Raw genomic sequence first — 22894 nt, 5'->3', positions numbered from 1 at the left:
TTGAGTTTGTAAGACAAATAAACCTCTAATAGACATTAGGTGCAGGACAAGTCGACACATTAAGTTAAGCTGAGCTTTGCCTAATGGAACCTAGTTATACATATACATGACATATCCCAACTATCTGTTTTATGTTCATGTTTATGGGACAGTAAGTATTTCAGAGGTAATCTCATATACGCATTAAACTCGCAGCAATATAATCGTAGCAAACAAATAAAGTATTACTGTAATCTGAAGAAGGCAGGAAATAGTATTATTATGTAATGATTGGCAGCCCAAGATTACCCGCCAAGTATATAGGGAGAAAACTGACAAAATAACCGCCGCACGTGTGGATGAGGAAACAAGAGAAAGAAAGTATGATGGGAAATCTGAAAGCCAACTAACACACTCGTGCAAGAATGAATCCCAGAAATCCATAAATGAAAGAGAGAAAGAGAAAGAGAGAGAGAGAGAAGAGATGTGTTGTGTTGTATGATGTGTGATGTGTGTGTTGACCAGGTGTCTTGTGGGTGAGCTACCAGCCTCTCCTCTCACACACTCTCAATGGCGTTGAATTCTTTAATCAACTCATGCACCTTTCCTGCTCTTTTCTTCACCTCCTCTTTCATTTTTCTTATTACTCTCTCTTTTCCTTCACCCTATATAGTACTATTTCTTAATTACCTTTTTCTTATTAACACTTCTTAATCTTTTCTCTTTTTCGCTATTATACCAATTCTTCTACTCTTTTTTCTTTTTCGATTTCCTTAATTCTTATTACTCACTGCTATTATCACTAATTCAGCTCCCTAACTAGCTACCACACCAAGCTTTCCCTGTTTCTTCAATATAACCCACCATTATTTAACACATCAAACATGGGTAGAATTCCTTGCTGCGAGAAGGAAAACGTAAAACGAGGCCAATGGACTCCCGAAGAAGACAACAAACTCTCTTCCTACATCGCCCAACATGGCACCCGTAATTGGCGTCTTATTCCTAAGAATGCTGGTTAGATTCTCTATCTTTACTCTGTTTTTGTTTTTTTTTTTGTTTTTTTCAACTGATAAACCAAACCCTGGATAGCACTTGCAATCATTGTTACCGACTTATTGTGTTCTCATTAACCATTGCCAATCCATACATACATAGGTCTCCAAAGGTGCGGAAAGAGTTGTAGGCTGAGATGGACAAACTACCTAAGACCTGACCTTAAGCATGGCCAGTTCTCCCAAGCAGAAGAAGAAACCATAATGAAGCTTCATGCTGTTGTGGGCAACAGGTACCAACACAAACCACATCCTAAAGGTCCTTTTTCCCACACTACTGCAGTAATCTCTGATGCATAACCTAGGAATTTTTATTTTTCAGATGGTCACTCATTGCTGCTCAACTTCCTGGTCGCACTGATAATGATGTCAAAAACCATTGGAATACCAAGCTAAAGAAGAAGTTAACAGGCATGGGAATTGATCCAGTTACGCACAAGTCTTTCTCTCACCTAATGGCTGAGATTGCAACCACACTAGGACCCCCACAGGTTGCCAATCTAACTGAGGCAGCCCTTGGGTGTTTCAAGGATGAAATGCTCCATCTCCTCACCAAGAAGCGAATTGACTTCCAGCTGCAACCTAGCAGTTCACAAGGAAATATGAATGCCACATATGGTATGAGTACTAAGCCAGACGCCAAGGAAGATACCGTAGAGAAGATCAAACTTGGATTATCAAGGGCAATACAGCAGCCAGACATGATAATCTCAAACAAGCCTTGGGAAACAACTGTAGGAGCAACACAAACTCATGTCAATGGGGGCTGTAATGCATTTACTGCTTTTCAGTATGGTCAATCTGCTTACATTGCTGAAGAAGATGGATCACCATGGAACCAAAGCATGTGCTCCACAGCAGGAGACCAACTAGGGCACTTGAAACTCGAAGATGAAAATGGAGAAGAGTCTGAAGGTGGAAAGGAGATTAGAAATGGATCCAGCATATTTAGTACCGACAGTATCTTGTGGGATTTACCATCCAATGACCTAATGAACCCCATGGTCTAGACTTTCCCAGATAGTAAAGGGGGAAAAAATAGAAGAAGGGGGGGGGGGGGGGGGAGGAGATTGCATAGCCAGTCTTTTAGAAATAATGTATTTCATTAATCTTCAACCTGATACTACAACTGTAAATAAGCTACATTTATGGACGAATATATATAATTACCCATCTATAGCCTAATCCTGTGAGTGAAAGTTCAAGCAAAATACGATGATGAGGATGATGTATCAGCAAGAACCTGCAATGTGGTAAACAGTAGATGTAAGCTTGCGGTTAGGGAAAGATACAATAATATTAAACAATATCATTTTTTGAGGTATCGAACAATGTCTGCTGAAAGGTCTAGTCAGTAGAAATTTAATAACTACAAAACTCAGATACCTCTAGCTGCTCTTCAGTAAATTGATCTTTTTGAAAATTCCATGTGTCTGCATGAGTCCTTCGAAACTCTGCAACAGCTTTAGTAACAGTTGATCTCACAGGTGACGGTTCACCAACAAAGCGAGCCAATAAGGTAACATGCTCAGGCAACCAACTGAAACAAAAGATTAAATTTAACAACCATGGTTCGTTCAAGTCAAAAGACCACAGAAATGCAGCCAAAATCAAGCTCTTACAACTGCAACTTAAATAGAGGCAGATGCATATATTAAATCACCAGAGACCGAAGTCAACCAATCCCCATATTTCAGAGTAATAGAAAAAATTGCTGAGACCTATTTTGTATTTTTGTTGACATATAAATATAAAAATTTAAAAAAAGGATTTGTAAGGGCATTTAACCCCTAATTAGTCTGCACACTCAGAATTTTGCCATAATGTAGTGCAACCCAGGGACATAGGTGAGGATATATTGGAACTGCAACCTACATGGACAAAGCTTCTCTTGCAGCAACTCAATAACTCTCTCTCCGTGCTAATATAATTTTTTCTCTTCTTTGAGCATGTTTGAATCTTGTAAGTGTAGTTCATATGATTAAATTACACCCAAAACTACAATTTGGCTAATAGATTACACGGCAAATATATTTAATATACAAAAAAGGATTAAAAATCACCAAAATACAGTAAGGCAAAAATTTACTAACCTAACTTTCTACAGATTAATATATTTTCTCTGTTTCAAATTCTTCAGACTTTTCAAACTCAGGCCGAAGCATTTACCTAACTGTATGTATAACTTATTTAAGCGGAATTGTTCCTAACTGTATGTATAAATTCGATGATGTCTCAATTTACCATGCTCAACAGTGAAGTCGTAATTTCCAAACAAAATTGAATAGCTAAAATATAACTGTATCTTTCATCCCTTCCCAATTGTCTCGTAATTATGGTATAAAACTAATTTGCTGAAAAGGATTTTATATCTACTCCCCTCCCCCCTCTTTTTTTATAAATGACCCACGTACTGTGTTTCTTTCTCAGTGACTAATAGATCATTTCGTTTTATTTTTCCCCGACTTACAAAAAATAAGGCACCAACCGAGTTCTAAATCATCTATTAATTTGCATGACCAACGGAAAACTTTCAACTTATTTGAATCATCGATTTGTTGTATGACTAATGAGAATGTGAGAAACCTTTTTACTTATTTTTCTTTTATTTCAATTGACTAATATTCTTTGCCATAAAGGTTCATTTATAGTAAGCATCAATGATAACAAGTTGGATCCTAGTATTTCAAGATGAATTATCAGTAGAAACAAAACAAATGGAATTGGAACCCTTAATACAAATGACTTCCAGCAGGAGAGAACTTAAAGAGAGAATATATCCCTTCAAAGGAATAAAGAACTGAATCTGAAGAGAATTTACAAGCAACATAAAGCATTTAGACTTCAGTACCCCTCTTTTAGACAGTAAAATGGAAACTAGACATCTCCAAAATTATGGCAGCAGATTATAAAATTTGGCAGCAACATTTGAAAAATTCTAAATTAGGAACTTCCATATTTACCTTGGCATATCATATGGAACAGACAAGACACCAGCTGCCAGCGCAAGCACAGCACCATGAACAGAAGCAACAGAATAGCCATCTCTTCGACTGTTTCACAAAGAGATAATAGGTTAAAAGTGCATTTACATAACATATTTAACAAAAAATGCACTGACACCTGAAAGAATTGGTGCATCAGATGCACCATTAAGTATTCATAGGCAGTTCTGAAACATTTAATCATATAAGACTTGACCACATCGATATAAGATAGAATAGAAGAAAAACAATGACGAAATACATAAATTATGATAATCGCTAGCAGAATTTTCTGCTCGTTAAGAACTTCTCAACATCCAAAGCAAGAAGAAACGAAGCTAGAAGACCATCTAAACAATTACACATTATGAACAATCACCGGCCGAGGTTATAATGAAAACAAGATGATGCAAAGGATATAATTTTCATTCAAGAGCTGAATCTCATCAGATACCAGAGACCACCTTAATCCTCTCAATACAATGAAAACATGCACAACCTAAGTAGAATGAGAGAAATACACAACAAAAATTCACAGAAGACAAATTTCAAACCAAAGGCTTATCAAAGATCCAACCTTTGTTTTCTCTTCTTGAGAATAAGAGTTGCCTCTGTATACGCCCTTTCGCGGAAGTCTCCTGCAAGAACTTCATTTCCACCCTTCATTAGCCCAGCCAAAACTGCCGCCGCATGCTCTCGTACCTGAAACCAATTAATTATCAGGAGAAAAATAAAACACAATATAATCATGCCGTAAAAATTACAACATAAAAGTCAGATTTGCTGAGACTAGAAGCAGAATAGAAGAACACACAATTAACAAGTGAACAAGGTATAATTCAATGCAAGGCTTTTGAGTATCTTGGAGCAATTGCACAAAAGTATCAATGGATGTATGTGATCAAACAAAGGACCTAAGCATAATAGCTGAGCTAGAGAAGGGATATAGCCTGCAAAGTGCCTTGTGTGAAAGCTGCCACACAAATTGAAAGTGAATATATCCCAAGAGTTATACAACTCCTCATGTTACATGATTCCAGATGTTGGTTATTTACTCATTTATGTTAAAACATTCCAGCTATGAACTACGTACAATAGCTGGGTTAAGCATGATAAAATTCTGGATAACAGAGATACAAAGAATGAGATGCAGCAGTGAACATTAGAGAGACTAACTTAGATGTGAAGCAATCAAAGAATAGAAGAGGTTATACGAGTTAACCTAGTAACCCATCCTTTGCATGTTACACAAGGCGGCCATGTGAGCCACAAGTATACAAAACAAGAAGGAAAACAAGCAACGAGTATGCTGTAGATAACTTGGAAGGAAACAATTATACATAATCACTCTAACAAACTTGCAAAAAATTCGGTCTTTAAGAATATGTACGAAAGAAATTCAAGTGTCCAATACTACTAAGCTTGAGGAGAACCCTTCAATAATTCTCTTAATATGTCACAAACTTGCAACTGGTGATAATTGTTTAATTCCCCAACCCCAAGTGTGTTTCCATGTCTATACTTCTTTTCATGATCTTATCTCTCATAATATTCCTTCCACACAGTTTACTAAAAAAAACACATCTTAACCAGGCACCACCAGCATAAATTGCTTCTGTTGTACAGAATTTGCTAAGTTTGGAACACAAAAAAAAAAAAAAAAAAAAAAAAGGCAATATATCATATAAACTCTCTCTCCTTAGAATCATAATGTCAAGACAACCCCAATACATCCCTGCTTTAGAAACATCTGTCTGCTGATTCTATTCCTGTTCTTGGTGCACAAATTGAGCATGAGCATGTTTACAATTAAAACCCACCGGGAAAAGAAAATATTGTAATTTATAAGAACAAAGGAACTTGCCTCCACTTGGCTATCAATGAGTAACTTCTCAACAGTTCTCCAAATCTGTAGCTTTTCATCATGTGAAAGGACAAAACTGTGCCTGTTATGAGTAAAACGGATGAAATTGACCATATAAATAATTATGATCAGAAAAACTCATGCATGACATTGCCTCAACATTACCTATACATAAATGTTCGAAGATATGTCAATGTAGCAGATCTGATCCGCCAATTAGAATCATTAGCTGACTTAAGGATAACAGCAACAGCCTTTTGGAGATGTGGTTCTCTAAAGACACTCCATTTTAACAACGAGAAAGCAGCCTTTGCCAATGTTGATAAATCTTTATTTGATGTATCCTTCAAAATCCAAAGATAAACCTTATTTGACATGCTCAAATCATCAAAATTTTCACAGGACTCTAGAAATCAGAGTTCACCTAATCTCCACTACATAGTTTGATGTGTAAAGATACAGATTAGTGACATAAAGGTTCTTCGACCCTTTCCTCTTTACCGTAAGACGAAAAGGCAATGAGATAGCTAGTTACGATATAAGAGCTTTATTCATACATTAATACAGATGAGAGAAACCTAGAAAAGATAAAAGAGGATATAGCAAGTCAGCAATCACAGTATAGAATTATGACAATTATCCTATGACCAATGCAAGACCATTTTAACCAGATTTTTGACATTTTTTCATCTTTTTAAATACTAGCTATACTGCCAGTGACATTACCACTAAACTAATGAGACATTTACAGGTCCAACTGGAACAGAAAAGGATGACCATCAGCAGATAAGTCTAAACATACAGGAAGGAAAAGAAGACAAGCAAGAAATCACTTTGCACCTGTAATGAGATTACGGGATAAAGAATGCCGACAATTGTCTCCATCAAATACAATGATCTACCTGACTTCAGCGAAGAAATAACAAAATGGAATAACTGCACATTTTGAAATCATTGGTTAGAGGAATGACCATCTTAAGTATAGAAACATCAGTCAATCATTTCATGACACAGTTGGCAAAGGCAAACCCAGCCTTTTCCAAAACAGAGGCTGTTATGTTCAGTTTCCTCCATCCCCAACAAAGCCAAGTCATCAATAAAGAGAATTACAGCAACGAAGTTCCAATCATTACCGTTTCCATCCATTTTACATCTTCATCCGAATCATTTATAATCCCATTTTCTGGAACTACTTCTCCTGAATTCATATGGTCAGAATGAGTTGTTTTCTGGATTCTAATGGCACGTTCAGTAGCCTGATCTGATAAAAGCTGATTCCAACTACCACCAAATAAATCATCTTCCACACCACTGCTTCCGTTTTGGGCAGAACAATAACTAGCAAACAATTTGTGGAGCTGAACATTTGAGCATAACACACAAAGGGTAACACCCACAGCTTCCCTCACCTGTACCATTTAAAGTTATAGTCAGAACGGACAAGGAAGAGACAAACCCTCACATGCAGTCATAGGATTTAAGCAGCCAACATGACAGCAATCAGTCAAAAGCTCCATGACATAGAGATAATGAAATTTTTACGACCTTACTTGAACAGGATCTGTTCTATAGGATTGTACCTCTGTATCCTTGAGTTCTAAAGAGAATGAAATTTTTTTTGGCATATGGTAAAACAAGAAAAAGGAAAAATGAACATTACAACTCCTCACTTCACCACAAACATATGATGTGTCACAAAAGCAAAAGCCTACAATGAAAAAGACCAACAGATTAGCTCCTGAATGGTAACAAACTTAAACATTGCTAAAGCAATCAGCCAGTCACCACAATGTCAATGTTAGGAGTTGAAACTTAACACAAACAATTCCCTATCACTGTCTACTGTCAGAAATACAGTTGACAAGCTTGAAAAACAGCAACAACAATCGAAAGCAGAATTACACATCCCTAATAGAGGAAAAGAATGTAGTAAATGAAATCTTCACACAGAAACAATGAAGCTACGTGATCTACAACACATAGATGGACCGCAGATACTTCATATCTGTAGACAGTATCTTTCATAACATAGGTGGCAGAGGTTATCAGGACAAATGTGATCCAAGCACAAATCCACATTGAGAATGGGCTCAGTTTCTGCCAATAAAAATTGGGAGATCTATCCTTCCCGATATCAGGATTTTTGGAAGTCGTCCTTACAAATTTTTCCACTTGCTTCTAATAAAGAATTATCAGCTTTGTTTTCCCTCACTATTTTCTGCCTCAGCCATTGATAAATTATGATATAAAATATAAAGACATGTCACGAAGACCCTTCCTTTGAGATCTAGAATAATCGGCATAAAACTTCCATCAAGTACCAAAGATGCCAATGAAGAAGCAGCTAGATATAATCTATTTAATTAAACAAAAAAAGGAATAATCCTAGCATATATGGACTTTTAAAGCTCAGCTCTAGGCAAAGCTGATAAGAGAAACACCTTTCAGACTCAACAGCATATGAAAATGTGTGATTATCCTGAGAGAACTATTTTAAAAGAAAATACAACTAATGGATGACTTACTTGTGCAGATGAATGACTCATATTGATCAGCAACTCCTTCAACAGTCTGTTGTGAAGCAGTAGTTCTGTTTCTGGCATTTTTGGAGGTGACACTTCTATCAACACAGCTGCTAGAAAAGCATAGCGTTTCGCAATAATAGTAGTAGTCACAGTCTGGGGCAAAGGCGTAAGCAGGCAATCCATGATTTTCTGCCTTAGAAGAGGAACCCGTGTACCGTTCTTTCCCTTCCCAGTCACAGCATAGCGTATGCAAGATGCCCACTCAGGCACAGATTCCACAGACGGTGCCATAATGATATCCTGTAGTTTAGCCATTATCCAATTGTCCCATGCCTCAAGGAGACCATTTACATCAGAATGCAAAATTCCAGCAAAAGCCTCAGCAGCAACACATTGTTTAGATCTCTCCTTAGAACTCCCAAATTCATCTAACGCACTTTTCAGAGCTTGTAACACAGGGGTTCCACATTCTTGAATCAACCGCTTAAATATTCGAGCAAAGTTTGAATAGAAAGTATCACTTCCTAACAAAGAAATCCAGCTAGGAGTCCGAGGCCAAGAAGCAGTGAAGTCAAAATAAAAAAAGGTAATTGATTTATCAGCTACACTCTGAAAGGAAGAGTTCCCATGATTTCCCCTAGAAGTGGTTTCACCATCACTAATTATATGAACATGGGAGAGGCTGTTGAAGGTCTCATTAAAAAATCCCTCTTCCTGAAATATTTCAACTAAAGCTCTTTCAACAGAAGATTGGGTAATCCCTTCAACCTTTTCTGAGGAAGACTTAGCTGACATTCTATGAGGTGATTCTTTCAATAATGTATTGAGAGCAGAGATTGCAAGAATTCTAGTTTGAGGAAGTTGACTTTTTAAATTCTTCAAAAAATGCCCTGAAAAGGAAATGAAAAAACATATTTGGCATGGGTGATGATATCATAAAGCATAGAACAAATTAATTAAGATGATATCACCAGCATTTAACAAAAAGAGAATTAGTTCTTTAAACCCCATTAATAAACAAGTCCAGATATGGATAATTTAAGGCCTTATAGCTTGGGTTCATATGATGCCTTTTAAGATCCCAAGAGTAAGAACAAGAACATCCCCCTCCAATTCCTATAGAAAAATTACATCAACCACTAAGGATCCAAGAAGCCAAGTCTTTAAAAATAGTTCATCAAGACCCCACTTGATCCTAAATCCTAAGCACCTAAGGAGCAATTACTATAAAAATATTACATCAACCACTTAGGATCTAAGAAGCTATGTCTTTGAAATTAGTTCATCAAGACGCCACTTGATCCTAACAATATCCAAAATGTTATATCCCCATACCTATGTCCAAAATTCAGAGATTGTGCTAAATTTATGGGCATTGACAAAATCAGACATTCGGACATGGATAGCCTACAGCTGTACCCAAGAGGCTGAAACCAATAAAATAGGCAATGAATATTATTAATTATTACGTCATAGATGCATCCTAAGCTTCAAAAGAGACTTCTTCTGCAATGCTCTATGATCTCTGTTGATCCTGAAAGCCTTCCTAACTTCTGGCAAGAAATTACAAGGTTTTGAATTTTTGATTCCCACACCTTTTCTTTCAAAATACTATACTATGTCTCCATTGTATCACTTATAGGGTAATCCCTAACTTGGATTCCATATCTTTTCTCTAATGTCATTAATGGTCACAATGACAATTGAGGATTTCCATATGCACTTGTAACACTTCCTTTTAACTTCTTTTTAAAATTTCCTTCCACATTCAGATGCCTTCAAATGACTTCACCCTGAGCAAGAGTTATATTATGTGTCATTTAGGTGTTTATGTTTATTAGCAATGGAGTCAAAAACCCTCATCATTTTTTTGAATTTTAAATTATAATAAAGGGCTAAAGTATAATGGCTCATTTAACTATTCACACTTTTAATCACTGTAGATTAGCACAACCATTACATACAAAATCAAAGTGAATTCAAAACAATCGGTTAAGGCTTTACATCCAACCCCTCTTATCCTACCCAAGATGGGAGCTTCTAAAACTATAAAGGCATTCATATTAATATTTTGTTGTAGTCATCAATCTCATCATCATCATCTATGTTTTTTTTATTGTCATTAATTACGCAATAAATTTAATAAATACAAGTTATAAGAGTTTCTCTAGATTAAATTTTCAATTGTGATAAAAATTCCAGTCAAGTTATATGGTACACAAAAAGTGTATATCAGCATATTTATAACTTCAAAAGCCAGAAAAAGTGGCCATTATTTCACAAACAATAGCTTATACATTCTATTTTTGATGGCTGTGGCTAGTTCATTCCTAATAATAGTTGATAAACAGTAGGTTACAACTCAAATTGAATAACGACCAAATATTAATATGCATTTTCCAGTACTAGCCTTACATATATAGCAGGATGCATGAACTTAAAGCTCACTCACCAGCAGTTTCGCTTAAAAATGTTGTAGAAGAATGTGGATCGTTCCTAGATGCCATTGCCACTAATAACAAAACTCTGTTGGCCATCAGATTGTACCTGAAAGGTATAAAAAAATAATTAATAAAAAAATCTCAAATCAATATCAAGATCATGAATAATAGTCCGATCAAAATTTGACTTTAATTACCGGAAAAAGTAACGTGTTCACCAAGTAAATTCTTGCTAATTACAGAAAAGAGCAAGTTGAAAAAAAATAAAATAAAGGTTTCCTTATAGCGTTACCAAAAAACCAATTACAATTTAGTTAAAATCCTTTGCTTCACAATTGAGAATTACAGATTTCAAATTGTAGCACACATCAGAATCATGAAATAACAATTTACCTCCAATGCAAACCATTTGTATCAAAACTCATTGAACCTATCTGAGAAATTAAGTCTGCAAAAATTTGCCCATCTGACTGGCTATCTGATGTCTTGAAAATATTTCTAGGTACTCCAGCAAAAAGAATATTGAATTTTACAAAAAGCTGCGATCAATCAGGAGAAAAGCTCAATAAGGAAAGGCTGCCATTTAAACACATACATGCAAGGGCAAACACAGAGTAATTAAGTTTGCATGACATTACCTCAGTGATTGCCTTTTGAGCTTTAAGGGATTCGTGATGCGCACTAAACAAGAAAATCAGATGAATAAGACGAAGGCAGAGTAATAATACTCCCCAAAAAAAGGGAGAGTACAAAGCAACACACAAACTAACATATGCCAAAATACCTCTTCAAAATGCCGAGAATGAAAGAAGTAAATGCCTTTTCATCCTGAATATATACCAGAGGAAATTATTAGAGAACATCAATTTTTTTTTCACAACAAACATTGCCAAGTGGCCCAAGTGAAAAAGCCATTAAAATATTTGAGCCATTGTAAAAATATCTTATACATAAAAAAAATGAAAAAAAATAAAAAAAAATTCTTGAATTACCATTGTCAGATGCTTGAGAATTGTTTGATTGGATAGAATGGTGCAAGACCCAAGAACAGTGTATTCAGGTGAACTGGGGTTTGATAAATTCTCAGTCAAGACAAGCATGCACCTTGAGACCATAGAGGGCCATCTCTTCAACATCTTTAAGAGGCTCTTGCCAGCAAGTCTGATTAGCAATTGAATACAGAAACAAATAAGATCAAAACCTGGCTGATTAAAAAAAGAGGGAAATAAGCGATGAACAAGAATTTCTTCTTTATGTTTGAAGGGGAGGGAGGAGGGAAATCGTAATAAGGTACAATAAAGCAATCAAATATTCAACTGAAAGAAAGGGTGGATTTTTTTAACAGTTACAGTTCTAGAGGAAAATCTTAGAGCAAAGAACACTAGATAAGTATCCACAAGTGAGGAGGACTATGATATCTCTAACTACAGGTTATGAAAGTGGTAGTCCCATTACCTAGTCAGTCCAAAGAGTTGCTGATCTAGCAAATGTTGTCTAGTATATTGCTCTCCAAATTGCCAAAACTTTAAAAAATTTCCTACTAAATACATTGCCTAGCAGCCTGTACTGAACTGTTTCTCCTCTTTCAGAAAATTATGAAGCAGCACACAACACTTCAATTCAATGGCAAGAAAGCTTCATTATAACGAATTTAGAGACCCTCCAATAGATAGATCTGGTGGGGTAGACCAGTAGATGGAGGAACACGAATCTAGACAGCAGATGAGTGAAGGGGAAAGGAGGCGCAAACTATACCCAATGGTTATGATCATTCTAAAATAACCAAGATCTCAACATCCTTAGGGTGCAGGCACTCACCTACAGCTCCTCAATCCAAGTAAACTTATGGAAAGTGTCCCATAGTCAAGTTTCAATAGTCATACTAATCCAATCTTAAGCTAAAAATATATCATCATGTGATTGAGACGAAAAAAAAAAGGAAAAAAGAACATGGGAACTCACGAGCGAACAGTTTCATATCTATGCAAAGCTAGGTTTAGAAGATCATCCATGAGAAGAATTGCATGACTTGATGGAGAGAAATTCCCACTGGTACGATACAAATGAAAAGAGGACTGAGATGCTCTCCACGTGTTGTGCATGTATGCCTTGTCAGCAAGAGCCCAGAGTGGCCTGGATTGAAATATTCAACAGCAATTAGAGAGAAGAAACTGGAGACTGTGATGCATTGAATGGAGCAAGTAATAAAAAAGAAGAAAAATCACCTTCTTTTTCCATTAGAATGAGAAGATGTTAGAAAGTTTATTGAAGGTTCTACAATGGCAGCAGATTCCAATTTCCAAGCATGCCTGTGATTCGCCCATTCATCATATTCAAGACTTCCTATAACAACAGAGTAAACAAAATAACCAAAAATTGTCAAAATAATGCAAACATAATTTTCTTTTCAACTTAAGGAATAATTTCAGTCATATCAGTTTGTTAGAATACAATTTCAAGAAATTTCAGACTTTGCAATCAATTACTCCATACAATTATAACATAAGGAAAATATGGAAGCTAGTTCCACTGGCTATTTAGTGGTGTACTCAGAAGGAGAGGAATTACTGTATTTTTAGTAAAAAGCGTATATTGTTAAAAGCAATTAAATCATACTCTTCTGCATTCCAAATTTTGTTAAGATCTACTTTTTTCACAGAGATTAAGGACAGTGAGTAAGTATTGATTAAAAAATAAGGTGAGTAGTGCAGGTTCAAAATTTATAAAAAAGGTTGGGATTAAAGCAACAGTTGTCTTTCAATTTTTTTAGCAAATTAGATCATCCATGATTTTATATATTACTAAGAAAAATTGTGTATCTTAACCTTTTTTTTTTTTTGAGAGGGCGGGGAGGGGTATGAGAGAGATTCAAAGGGGTTTTGGGTCATGGAATCTTTGGTTCTAACCCTACAGTTTGAATAGAATTGAGGGTTGACACCCACTTGGTCTATAATATTATAATTTTTTATTTAATATTTTAAACCAGTGCTAAGAATACCCTGCTGTATCTGGACTTCAAACAATTTAAGTTTTAACCATGTTATGGTAATGATCCCACATTATTATTATTGGTTGATAGAGAATCAAAGTATAGTTACCAACAAATCCCAAAATTCTATAGTTCTTACATATGATTTCTAAATTTATAATTGATTTCAGAAGTCATTCGTGAAATCATGCAACTTTCGCCCTAATTTTTTATAAAGAAAAAGCGGTAGAGTTACAGTTGGTTGAATCCAGCCTATTCTTGAATTAAACAACCCGCACACACTCCCTTTCCAAAAAAAGATCAATACACCAAGCACTACACTGAGACTTATTCGATTTGTTGCTAAAATATCGGTATTAAACCTTGAAACTCCCGGCGGATGGCCAGTGACCCAAGAAAACGAAAGAATAATAACAACAAATATAAAGAAGAATTATAAGAAAATTTCAGCAATTATGACATCAAAATTTAATTAAATTTGGCAGAAATATAATCGATCAAGAACATAAAGTTTTAATAAATTCAGTTTAGCTCAGAATAATGTAGTTAAAAACGGTATCTATATCATTTAGCATATCAGAAATCTTACCAAAATTTACTAAAGCATCCATAATACGGATAATGAGAATCAGTAATATGCTATCATCTGGCTTTTCCTCCAACAAGTATCTGGCCAACACCACCCAAGCAATTTAGCACAATAACATAACAAAACAATTACGAAGTAGTACATATTTTTGTCTTTCCAGGTTCATTTGTATGTTCTACTTCCATTGTTCTCTTATAGAAAAGATTACAAACATATAGTTCATATAATTCATTTATTATGAACATATAATTCTTTTTTACTCCAGAAAAAATGAAAATATAGTTCAAAAGTTAACTTATCATATATGTACACAATTTTGAACTATATATTCATCTGAGACTGGGATGCGCATCATGGTCCTGGATCCATGATGAGGAAGAGGGAAACCTATAAAGTGAATACTCAAAATAAATGATAGTTTAGGTAATTACCGACAGGCTGCATGTATGACCTCAGCTGCTCTTACTCGCATCTCAGTGCTGCCAACTTTAGCACCTGCGGCACCTGCCAGGAAGAATAAACTTTGCACTGTATCTTCAGCATCAGCAGGTGTGACAGGATCAAAATCCGGCAAGCAAGACAATATGCCTTGCAATGAAGAATCAATCCGCAGAAGAGTCACCTTGAGATGGTCTTTCTCAATTCCTACACAATGCAACATCCTAGTCAAATATCTCTTCCAGAAATTAGATCAGAAGTCACAATATAAATCTCTGAGGATGACCCATGATTTAAGTCATAAGAAAGGGAAAGCGAGTAGAATATTTTGATAATAAATAAACAGGACATCTGGTGAAAGCAAACAAAAATTGCTATAGTAGAAAGTTAAAGTAGAAGACAACACTGTGACCCCAACTCTGAAGCTATCAGTGCAAATTCTGGAGAACTATAACTTTTATAAGTACACCTCAATTGGAAACCAAATACATGGTTTATTAATATATATCGAATTTCATACGACAGAAGTAAGAAGTCAATCACCTGCATCAGTATGAACTTTATCTTGGCATATAGTAACTAGTGCGTCTAGTGCTGATTGAAAATGAAGAGATAGAAGCTCATTTGCAAATAAAATTTCCTCCTCTACTGGAACATGCCATTTCGGGTAGATGAGTTTGTCACTTAAACAATCTTTTGTGCTGATCCAATTCTCCATGAGGGGGGAATCAGGATGTTGCCATACACACCTACAGAACCAATCTGTGTTAAATAAACTACCTCAAAATTAAAGGATAAGAATCAGCTAATTCTTTGTGAACGTGCATTTGGATGTGAATGTCCAGAGCCATAAAGGGAACACCTGTATTGGTCAATTGGATAATAAAGCACCAAGCTTCCAAGGAGAGACCGGAGTACATGGTCACCAGCTCCATTGACCTGTCTCACGAGAAAAACAAACCCGCCAAATTTAATATGGAACTCTGAGAAATATTATTAGACTGTATTAATATACAGCCCAATAACACTTAAGGCAAAGAAATAGCCAATACAAAACCTTCCAAGATGGTGATTCAAACGCTAGGTCAATAGCCTCTTTAAATTGATCCCTGCAGCGTAAAAGATGAGGGCCCCCGTAACTAATACAAACAGACAAGACTTTCAACTGATAGTCAATTGCAGTTTCAAGAGCTGGAGAAATTGAAGGTTTTGCCTGGAAGATTAAGCTTGAGTTTAGCCAAAAGAGATCCGAATATAGACTAGAATTAAAAATTGGAGAAAATGCAAAGACCAAGACCTTGCATATGACAGATGGATCCAAAGGACTTCCTATGAATCCCGTTCTAGGGGTCCCTTTCATAGATGATATAACTGCTGATAGCATAGGTATAACAAGATGAAGAACAGCCTCTTTTGGATTTGAGTGCACACAAGCACAGCAAAGAAGTCCAACCTCAGCAACAGCTCCAGGGAGTACATTGGTTTGCACAAACTTGGAAATTTTCTTCAAAGCCTGTATAATAAAAATCAATTGGAATAGCATCCCCTTTAGCATAATGCAGGAAGTAAAAGCCTGAAGGATTATCAGCTAAGAGTCTAAGACCTGAGTGAAAAGTGATTTTGACAGTCTTCCAAGCAAGATTTCCAACATGCAGAAGTAATAAGGACCGTCTTCAACAAGAAAAGTACCAGAGGTAGCCATGGTACTAAGTCCTTCATTCCTGGCACCACCCAAACAACTAATGATTCCAGCTGCATGTAAAAAATAATGGACAAACATGCATACATGCTGAAAACCAATTAAGTAAGAAAGTAATATTCATAGTATTCCAACTTTCCGTGAACTCCTATTTAATCATTCTTGGAATTCTTAATTTCAGGATTTCTAGTATTTCACTTAAAACTCTGCCTCCCATATAACTTGACCTTCCACCAAATGCAATATTCCAAAAGGATGTTATCAATGGTGAGAAATAATTACTGCTATGAACTCTTACGTGACAGAATTTGGCTCCAGGTGTAAAAGTAAAGAGAACAGGCGACATAGAAATTCATCAAGCCACTCCGAAAAGCGGATGGCAAAAACCGGCGACGAGTCATCAGTACTATCTTCTATAACAGCCATCTGCCAGAACTCAACACAGACGTAAAACAACCAGATATAATCAAGTAAAACAATCAGATATAAGTATAAATTAAGTTAGTGAATTCTACTGACACACTCCTTACATTTGAAAATATGGAACCAATTAATTGCATGCTTGCTAAAGTTTTTGGAGGATCGTTGGCATCCATGCCCAGCAGTGCATTGGATAATGAGATGACCAAAAGATCAACATATGAGTAGGAACCATCAGAATCAGCAGGTCTTTCTACTGAAGATGAAATAGATGTGAAGAACAAAGGCCGGCCAATATATGCTACAGACGTGACCGCTGTTTTCAACTGGTGGGTGGCTGTCATCTACAAAGAAGATAAACGAATCTCATTGCCCACTCCTAAGGTTAGCTTTCTACATGAAAGTATCATATCTTATATTGTGGTGGAATATGTGTGGTAAGTCTACTAACCGTCTCCAAAGCCATATGAAACCGAGAGGCTACAAAGGGAAGGACCATAGAGGGTTCTACATAAGACAATATTGAAGTTGCTGCAGCAACTGTTTCAGATAAATGGTCATTTTTACTGTATTGGCCACGGTCAATCAGCTTTAACACAGTGCTGACAAAAGAAATCCTCTCCGATTTTCCCAAATATAGCTCTGTTCGTCTGCGACCATTAGATATCCTGCATGAAGAATCTTATAAGTGATAAGATCTAATAACAGGACCCTTGCTGACATGGAAGATATCATTCAAGAATGAATTCCTTACTTTTGCTCATGCTGTAAGCGCTTCTGAAACATAATTACCAGATACAGCAAAAATCGCTCCAACGAATAGGTCCAGCGACCACCATTAGAAGGATGATAATATCTAAAACAGCAAAATTAGTGTACATCACATTATTGCTATTAAGATGCTAGACATGTAACAAACTTAGAGAAAAGCATGAGACTACGCACTGCTCCAAGAGATTAATAAGCTTGTCAAAATGCTCTTGAGCTGAACTCCCGGGTCTAAGTAAATACACCTGCATCAAATAAAGAAGTACAGCACACCACGTATGATCAATATAAAAAGACATTGAAATAACTTCTAAGGTTGAACAGACTTAAAAATGAAGTACACTTGATCTTACAATAGATTTTGCAATGGCCTTAGATGGAGTGGATGTCTTGTTGGAAAACAAGAACCTTGTATTTCTTGGAACATTAACAGAGTATGGGTATGAACTAGCACCATTAGCCACAGGAACCTGGAATTACCAAAGACATCATTCTTTTCAAGCATGGTAATGAAACAGAAAAACCAGAGGTGAAGTAATATGGACAAAATAGTTTCCCAGATTTCCGAGACCACAAAAAGAAAAGGATATGTGGATATGCCACAAGGACCATGTCATGCCTATGTTATGTAGAATCCACATAATCTAATTATTTGATTAAGTTCCCTAATTAATGCTGCAAGAATATTTGAATGCATAAAAGCAAGATTTGCTGGAGTGACCCCAGATAATAAAGTGTTGATCATGATAATAAGTGCTAACTTGTACGTATGGAGTACCTATAACTAGGTGTATTTTCAGTACAACATATTTTTATAATTATGCAAGTATTCTCTTTCTCGTGGTTGTGAATGTGGTCAATTTGCTATCAGACTTTCATGCAGCTATAAAACTTACAGAAGCAAATTCTAAAACTTATGCAAATGCAAATCCTATCTTTAGGTGCCCTGGCTGACTATGACTACCAAGCCTCCCAAATCATTTGAATGAAATACATGGAACTAAAACCTTCAACCTCATAGTTGGTGTGAAATTAATCAAGAATCAAGCTCCATAGCATTAAGCATATGATTAGATAAAGGATGCATATTTACTGCACTTAAAGGGAGTGTATTAGCTTTATGGTTTGCCATGCTGTCAAGAGCAGAATATGCCAGCTGACTTATCGAAAGGCAATTTTAAGTCCCAAACCAAAACCTTCAAAAAATTGACTGAGCTGATCCTAATCACACCCTAAACAGTCTACTAAGAAAAAGGGGGTGCAAAGTTGGCAAGTCTATACCCTATGGAGTTTGGATGTAAGTCATGAGTTCGTGACCCAAGTTCAGCCAAAAAAAAGCAGAAACAAGATGGAGAGCTCAAAGGTGTAGAGTTGCAATTAAAGCTAGGGTAAGGAGCTAAAAAGTATCAAGGAATCTTAATAAACATAAAAAATAAAAATAAAAAACAATTGGAAGGTCAGGGATCTTGAGACAGGGACACTCTCTTGACAGCTTTCTCCAATATTATACAATTATAAGGGCAGATTGTCATCTGAGATACCAGGGTTTCCAGCAAATTTGAAACGCTTTTATGGTATCAGGAAGGCACAACAGTAATCCAACTACAGCTCTGCAGTCTACAACTTATCCCAACAAACATTGGCCAGCTATTAATTGCTGCCAAGAAAACCAAGGACTGTGTTTTAATCAATGGATTAGAGGTGGTGAAGGGTGGTCCACAATCACTTCTAGTAAAGTAGTAAGCGATTTATAATTTCAGTATCAATGATTTAATTAGAGTGACTGAATAATGTCATTGATTACTTATAAGGGTTTCCTCATCGATGAGAAGAGAAAATTTGTATTCACAATTAGATCTCCTTCCTTTTATTCACAAGTGGGTGGAAAAGTTCCTTAGTTTGTCGGAATGGGATTTTCTTGCATGAAACCTACATATAGAGATTGTCTCATAAACATCTGATATTCACTTATCCAATTTACACGACTCCTGGTCCTATCTGGCTCAATTGAATGAAAACCCCACTCTTTTTTCACAATTGAAATTTATCTTTATCAAGAAAAGAATTTGGTGCGTGCAAGAATATTATACCCTTAGGGACCCAAAATCTCACCTCAAACATATTCAAATACTTAGCAAAAAGTACAGGCAATAAAGGCTCCCATGTAAGTGTGTCGTAGTTCTTTATAACACGAGCAAGTACAGCAGCCCATTGACTGTTCCAAAACTGGCAATTTGGAATAGAATTCCATACTTGTATGCATTTCCCAATCCAATCCCTGCCATTGCCATGCAAAAAAGAGGGAATTATATATCCAAGACAGAAGAATTTAATAATTACCCACAGATAATAGAAAATTCCTAAGCATCCAAATTCTTACAGAGAGAAGAAATCCTGGTTGTCCAAATTAGTAGGAAGAAAAAGTTTGATGAACCCAGAACCTTCAAATGCTGAATTATGCCATGGATTTTCCAAAAGGGAGCTACAAGCATAAACAGATTATGATGGCCAGAATGAGATAGTAGAAAAGATGAAAAAGACACACAGTTGTCTAAAAAATATGTCCAACAAAGTCAAGCCTTAATCAAACAAACAACAGAACCAGGTTAGATAATATTACCCAAACTCAGACCATGTCTCCAAAGCAGAATTTGGGGGAAAGAACCTCCTACAAGCTCGGACAAGAGCAGTGACTGTCTCGAAGTGTCTCTGTTTGATCCTCCATCCTTCTGGGCCGGTACTTCTGTAGAAAAGATATTCCGAAATCACATTATTGATCTTTGAAAAGGAGAATAACAACAAGTCCAGTAAAAAGATTGTGGCATCCACTGACAGAGCCTTAAATTAGTACAGATTAGCATGAAAAATACGAGTTAACAAACCACATAGACATTAAGCAAAACAGAAAAAGAAAGAATAGCAAGAACGGGCATAAATGTAATGATGTGTGATTCCTGAGAATCCAGGCATCAGAAATTAAGAGCCTAGTTAATTTAATAATTGTTTTCCCTCTGTATGATATGTAATAGTAAAGTGGCGGATGTAAGACGTGTTTATTACTAGTTTTAGAGGACGATAAGTGTGACTATGTAGCCGAAAGCAGAAGAAAGCACAAAGAAAATTGAATAATCTGGAGGCAACATTTGATATTATAAGCATATGAGTGAATACGATGATGCAAGAAAAAATACCTGGAGAAATGCGTACGGAGCAAGATGTCATAAAGAGGGAGCCAGTGAAGAGTGAGAGATAACTTGTTTCTAAACTTGTTGATGAATCGAACGAGTAAATTGCCCCATCTAACCTAACGAAGGCAAAAGGAAAAAGGAAAATGAGTGGAAAAAACCAATATACCTCATCAGTGAAATAAAGAAAAGGATACCTGGACGTAGAGTTTGCCGGAAGAAGCATAGAAGATATCGAGTCCAAGTTGAACAAGAGGACCAACATCCTCGAGGGACAGGTCACTTTTAGCCTTGATAAAACTGCAACAAAAAGATTATTGTGAATCAACAAGTACTGTATGCATGATGAAATTGAAGTTGATTGTGAAATCTACAATTCGATGATTACAAAATAATTGGGGTAAAATGAAATTATTTGATCAAGGTAGGTAGGTTGATGGTTGATTGTTGATGGTTGATTGTTGATTGTTGATTGTTGATTGTTGATTGTTGATTGTTGATTTAAAAAAGAAGAAGAGAGAAGAGAGAAGAGAAGGTACAGACAGGTCAAGGACAGAAATCCATTTGAGAGTGGAGTAGACGGAATCTGGATCTTGAGGAAGATAGCAGAGTTTGAGTGAATTCACGACTCCGGAGAAAGCCGCCTTCTCTTTCCAACATTCTTCGAGGATTGGACCCGGAAGCCATGCATTGTTGAGATGCATTTCCAGTATTACGAGGATGAAATTGAAATTATTACGAGTGCTCTACTTCCCCCTTTCTCCTAATCAAAATCACAATGTATTTCTTCTCACTCCATCCACTTAATATATATATAAATAAATTACCAAATCACTCTTCACTGGTCACCGGGAGAATCGGTCTTTCTTTATTTCCTCCTACTTATATTTGCATTAGCATCCACTAGGATATGCAGCCTTAGGATAAAGACAAAAGTAAATTACTGAGCATCCGTTATAAAGTGATAATAAAATGTGCAAAAGTTACACTAAAACGCACAAAAGTTACCCTGACATATATAAGAGTTATTTATGCTTCATTGATAAATTTGACAAAAAGTGACACTAAATTTGACAAAAGTGACACTAAATTTAACAAAAGTATACCCGATATACAGTAAATTACTGAAAACCGGGTGTATACAAAAGTTTTCCTAGGATAAATTATTCTGGCAATGGGAATACATGCCTGATTCGATTTTGATACCTTAATAAGGTGGGAAAACTAGACTTCTACTATCTATGCCCCTGTGGAGGGAGGGGGCAACCCATTTTTATCTTTCTTTTTTTTTTTTGTCTTCCTCCCTTTTTGGTTTTTTTTTTTTTTTTTTTTACTTTCAAACCATATTTTCCACTTTAATTACTTTCTTTTTCATACAAGTTACATTCACTTGTTGCCTAAGAAATGGACTTTTTGAATATCACATGCTATCCTTTTCTCTCCAAGTTTACTTATTTTTGGTCTTACACCTTTCTATAGGCTTGAAATATATATTTTTTTATTTTTATTTTTTTTGAAGAAACAAGTTGGCTTATATAATTAGCTATGGCCTATGGGATATTAAAACAACAGTTTGTAAACATTGTACTTTGATCCGAAACTCCATATCTCCGCCCAAACTAAGCTTTGATAAAACTAATGAGATATAATGCATGTCACCTTGACCAATATACCTCATCAGTGAAAATGTCAAAGCTAAAAAGATTTGATCATTTAATGCGCTAAGAGGTGTAACCATGATATAATGAATATATCTACAAATATAAGCCAACAACTTCATTCTTCGAAATTATTTGACCTATTATTAATCATTTCTGCAAGTGGGAAATAATGCAGTTTCAATTATCATTTTATTGTCGACCATTGTTTATTGCCTATGTCGATTTAACTTTTCTCACTCTTTACGCAAAATCTTCTTTCAATAAAACTAAATGCAAAAATCGAATAAACAATCAAAA

General features: G+C 35.9%; 2 protein-coding genes across 2 annotated transcripts; one reads left to right on the top strand and one right to left on the bottom strand.

Moving 5' to 3' along the window:
* Positions 1 to 37: 37 nt before the first annotated feature.
* Positions 38 to 2193, top strand: LOC110711030 (transcription factor MYB80-like). Its single transcript, XM_021889401.1, has 3 exons — positions 38 to 996; positions 1138 to 1267; positions 1357 to 2193. Exons 1-3 carry the CDS (start codon positions 864 to 866, stop codon positions 2042 to 2044), a joined length of 951 nt encoding a protein of 316 aa, XP_021745093.1. The 5' UTR covers positions 38 to 863; the 3' UTR covers positions 2045 to 2193.
* On the bottom strand, positions 2119 to 21720 carry LOC110711027 (proteasome activator subunit 4-like). The gene is made up of 35 exons (XM_021889397.1): positions 21480 to 21720; positions 21134 to 21236; positions 20943 to 21055; positions 20372 to 20494; positions 20132 to 20233; positions 19864 to 20029; positions 18105 to 18221; positions 17929 to 17996; positions 17738 to 17839; positions 17435 to 17651; positions 17094 to 17327; positions 16862 to 16989; positions 16468 to 16585; positions 16162 to 16377; positions 15922 to 16077; positions 15727 to 15803; positions 15408 to 15613; positions 14858 to 15071; positions 14427 to 14506; positions 13074 to 13191; positions 12811 to 12981; positions 11841 to 12009; positions 11633 to 11676; positions 11487 to 11529; positions 11242 to 11387; positions 10860 to 10954; positions 8408 to 9297; positions 7016 to 7291; positions 6723 to 6818; positions 6048 to 6226; positions 5883 to 5964; positions 4596 to 4720; positions 3998 to 4087; positions 2421 to 2574; positions 2119 to 2277 (listed from the first exon to the last, which is right to left on the bottom strand). The coding sequence occupies exons 1-35, from the start codon at positions 21638 to 21640 to the stop codon at positions 2236 to 2238; spliced, it is 5421 nt and encodes a 1806-aa protein (XP_021745089.1). The 5' UTR covers positions 21641 to 21720; the 3' UTR covers positions 2119 to 2235.
* Positions 21721 to 22894: the final 1174 nt, after the last annotated feature.

The sequence above is a fragment of the Chenopodium quinoa genome, unplaced genomic scaffold (assembly GCF_001683475.1).
Source record: "Chenopodium quinoa cultivar QQ74 unplaced genomic scaffold, ASM168347v1, whole genome shotgun sequence".
In the NCBI taxonomy this organism is placed as follows: Eukaryota; Viridiplantae; Streptophyta; class Magnoliopsida; order Caryophyllales; family Amaranthaceae; genus Chenopodium; species Chenopodium quinoa.
This window is presented reverse-complemented; position numbering and strand designations above follow the sequence as displayed.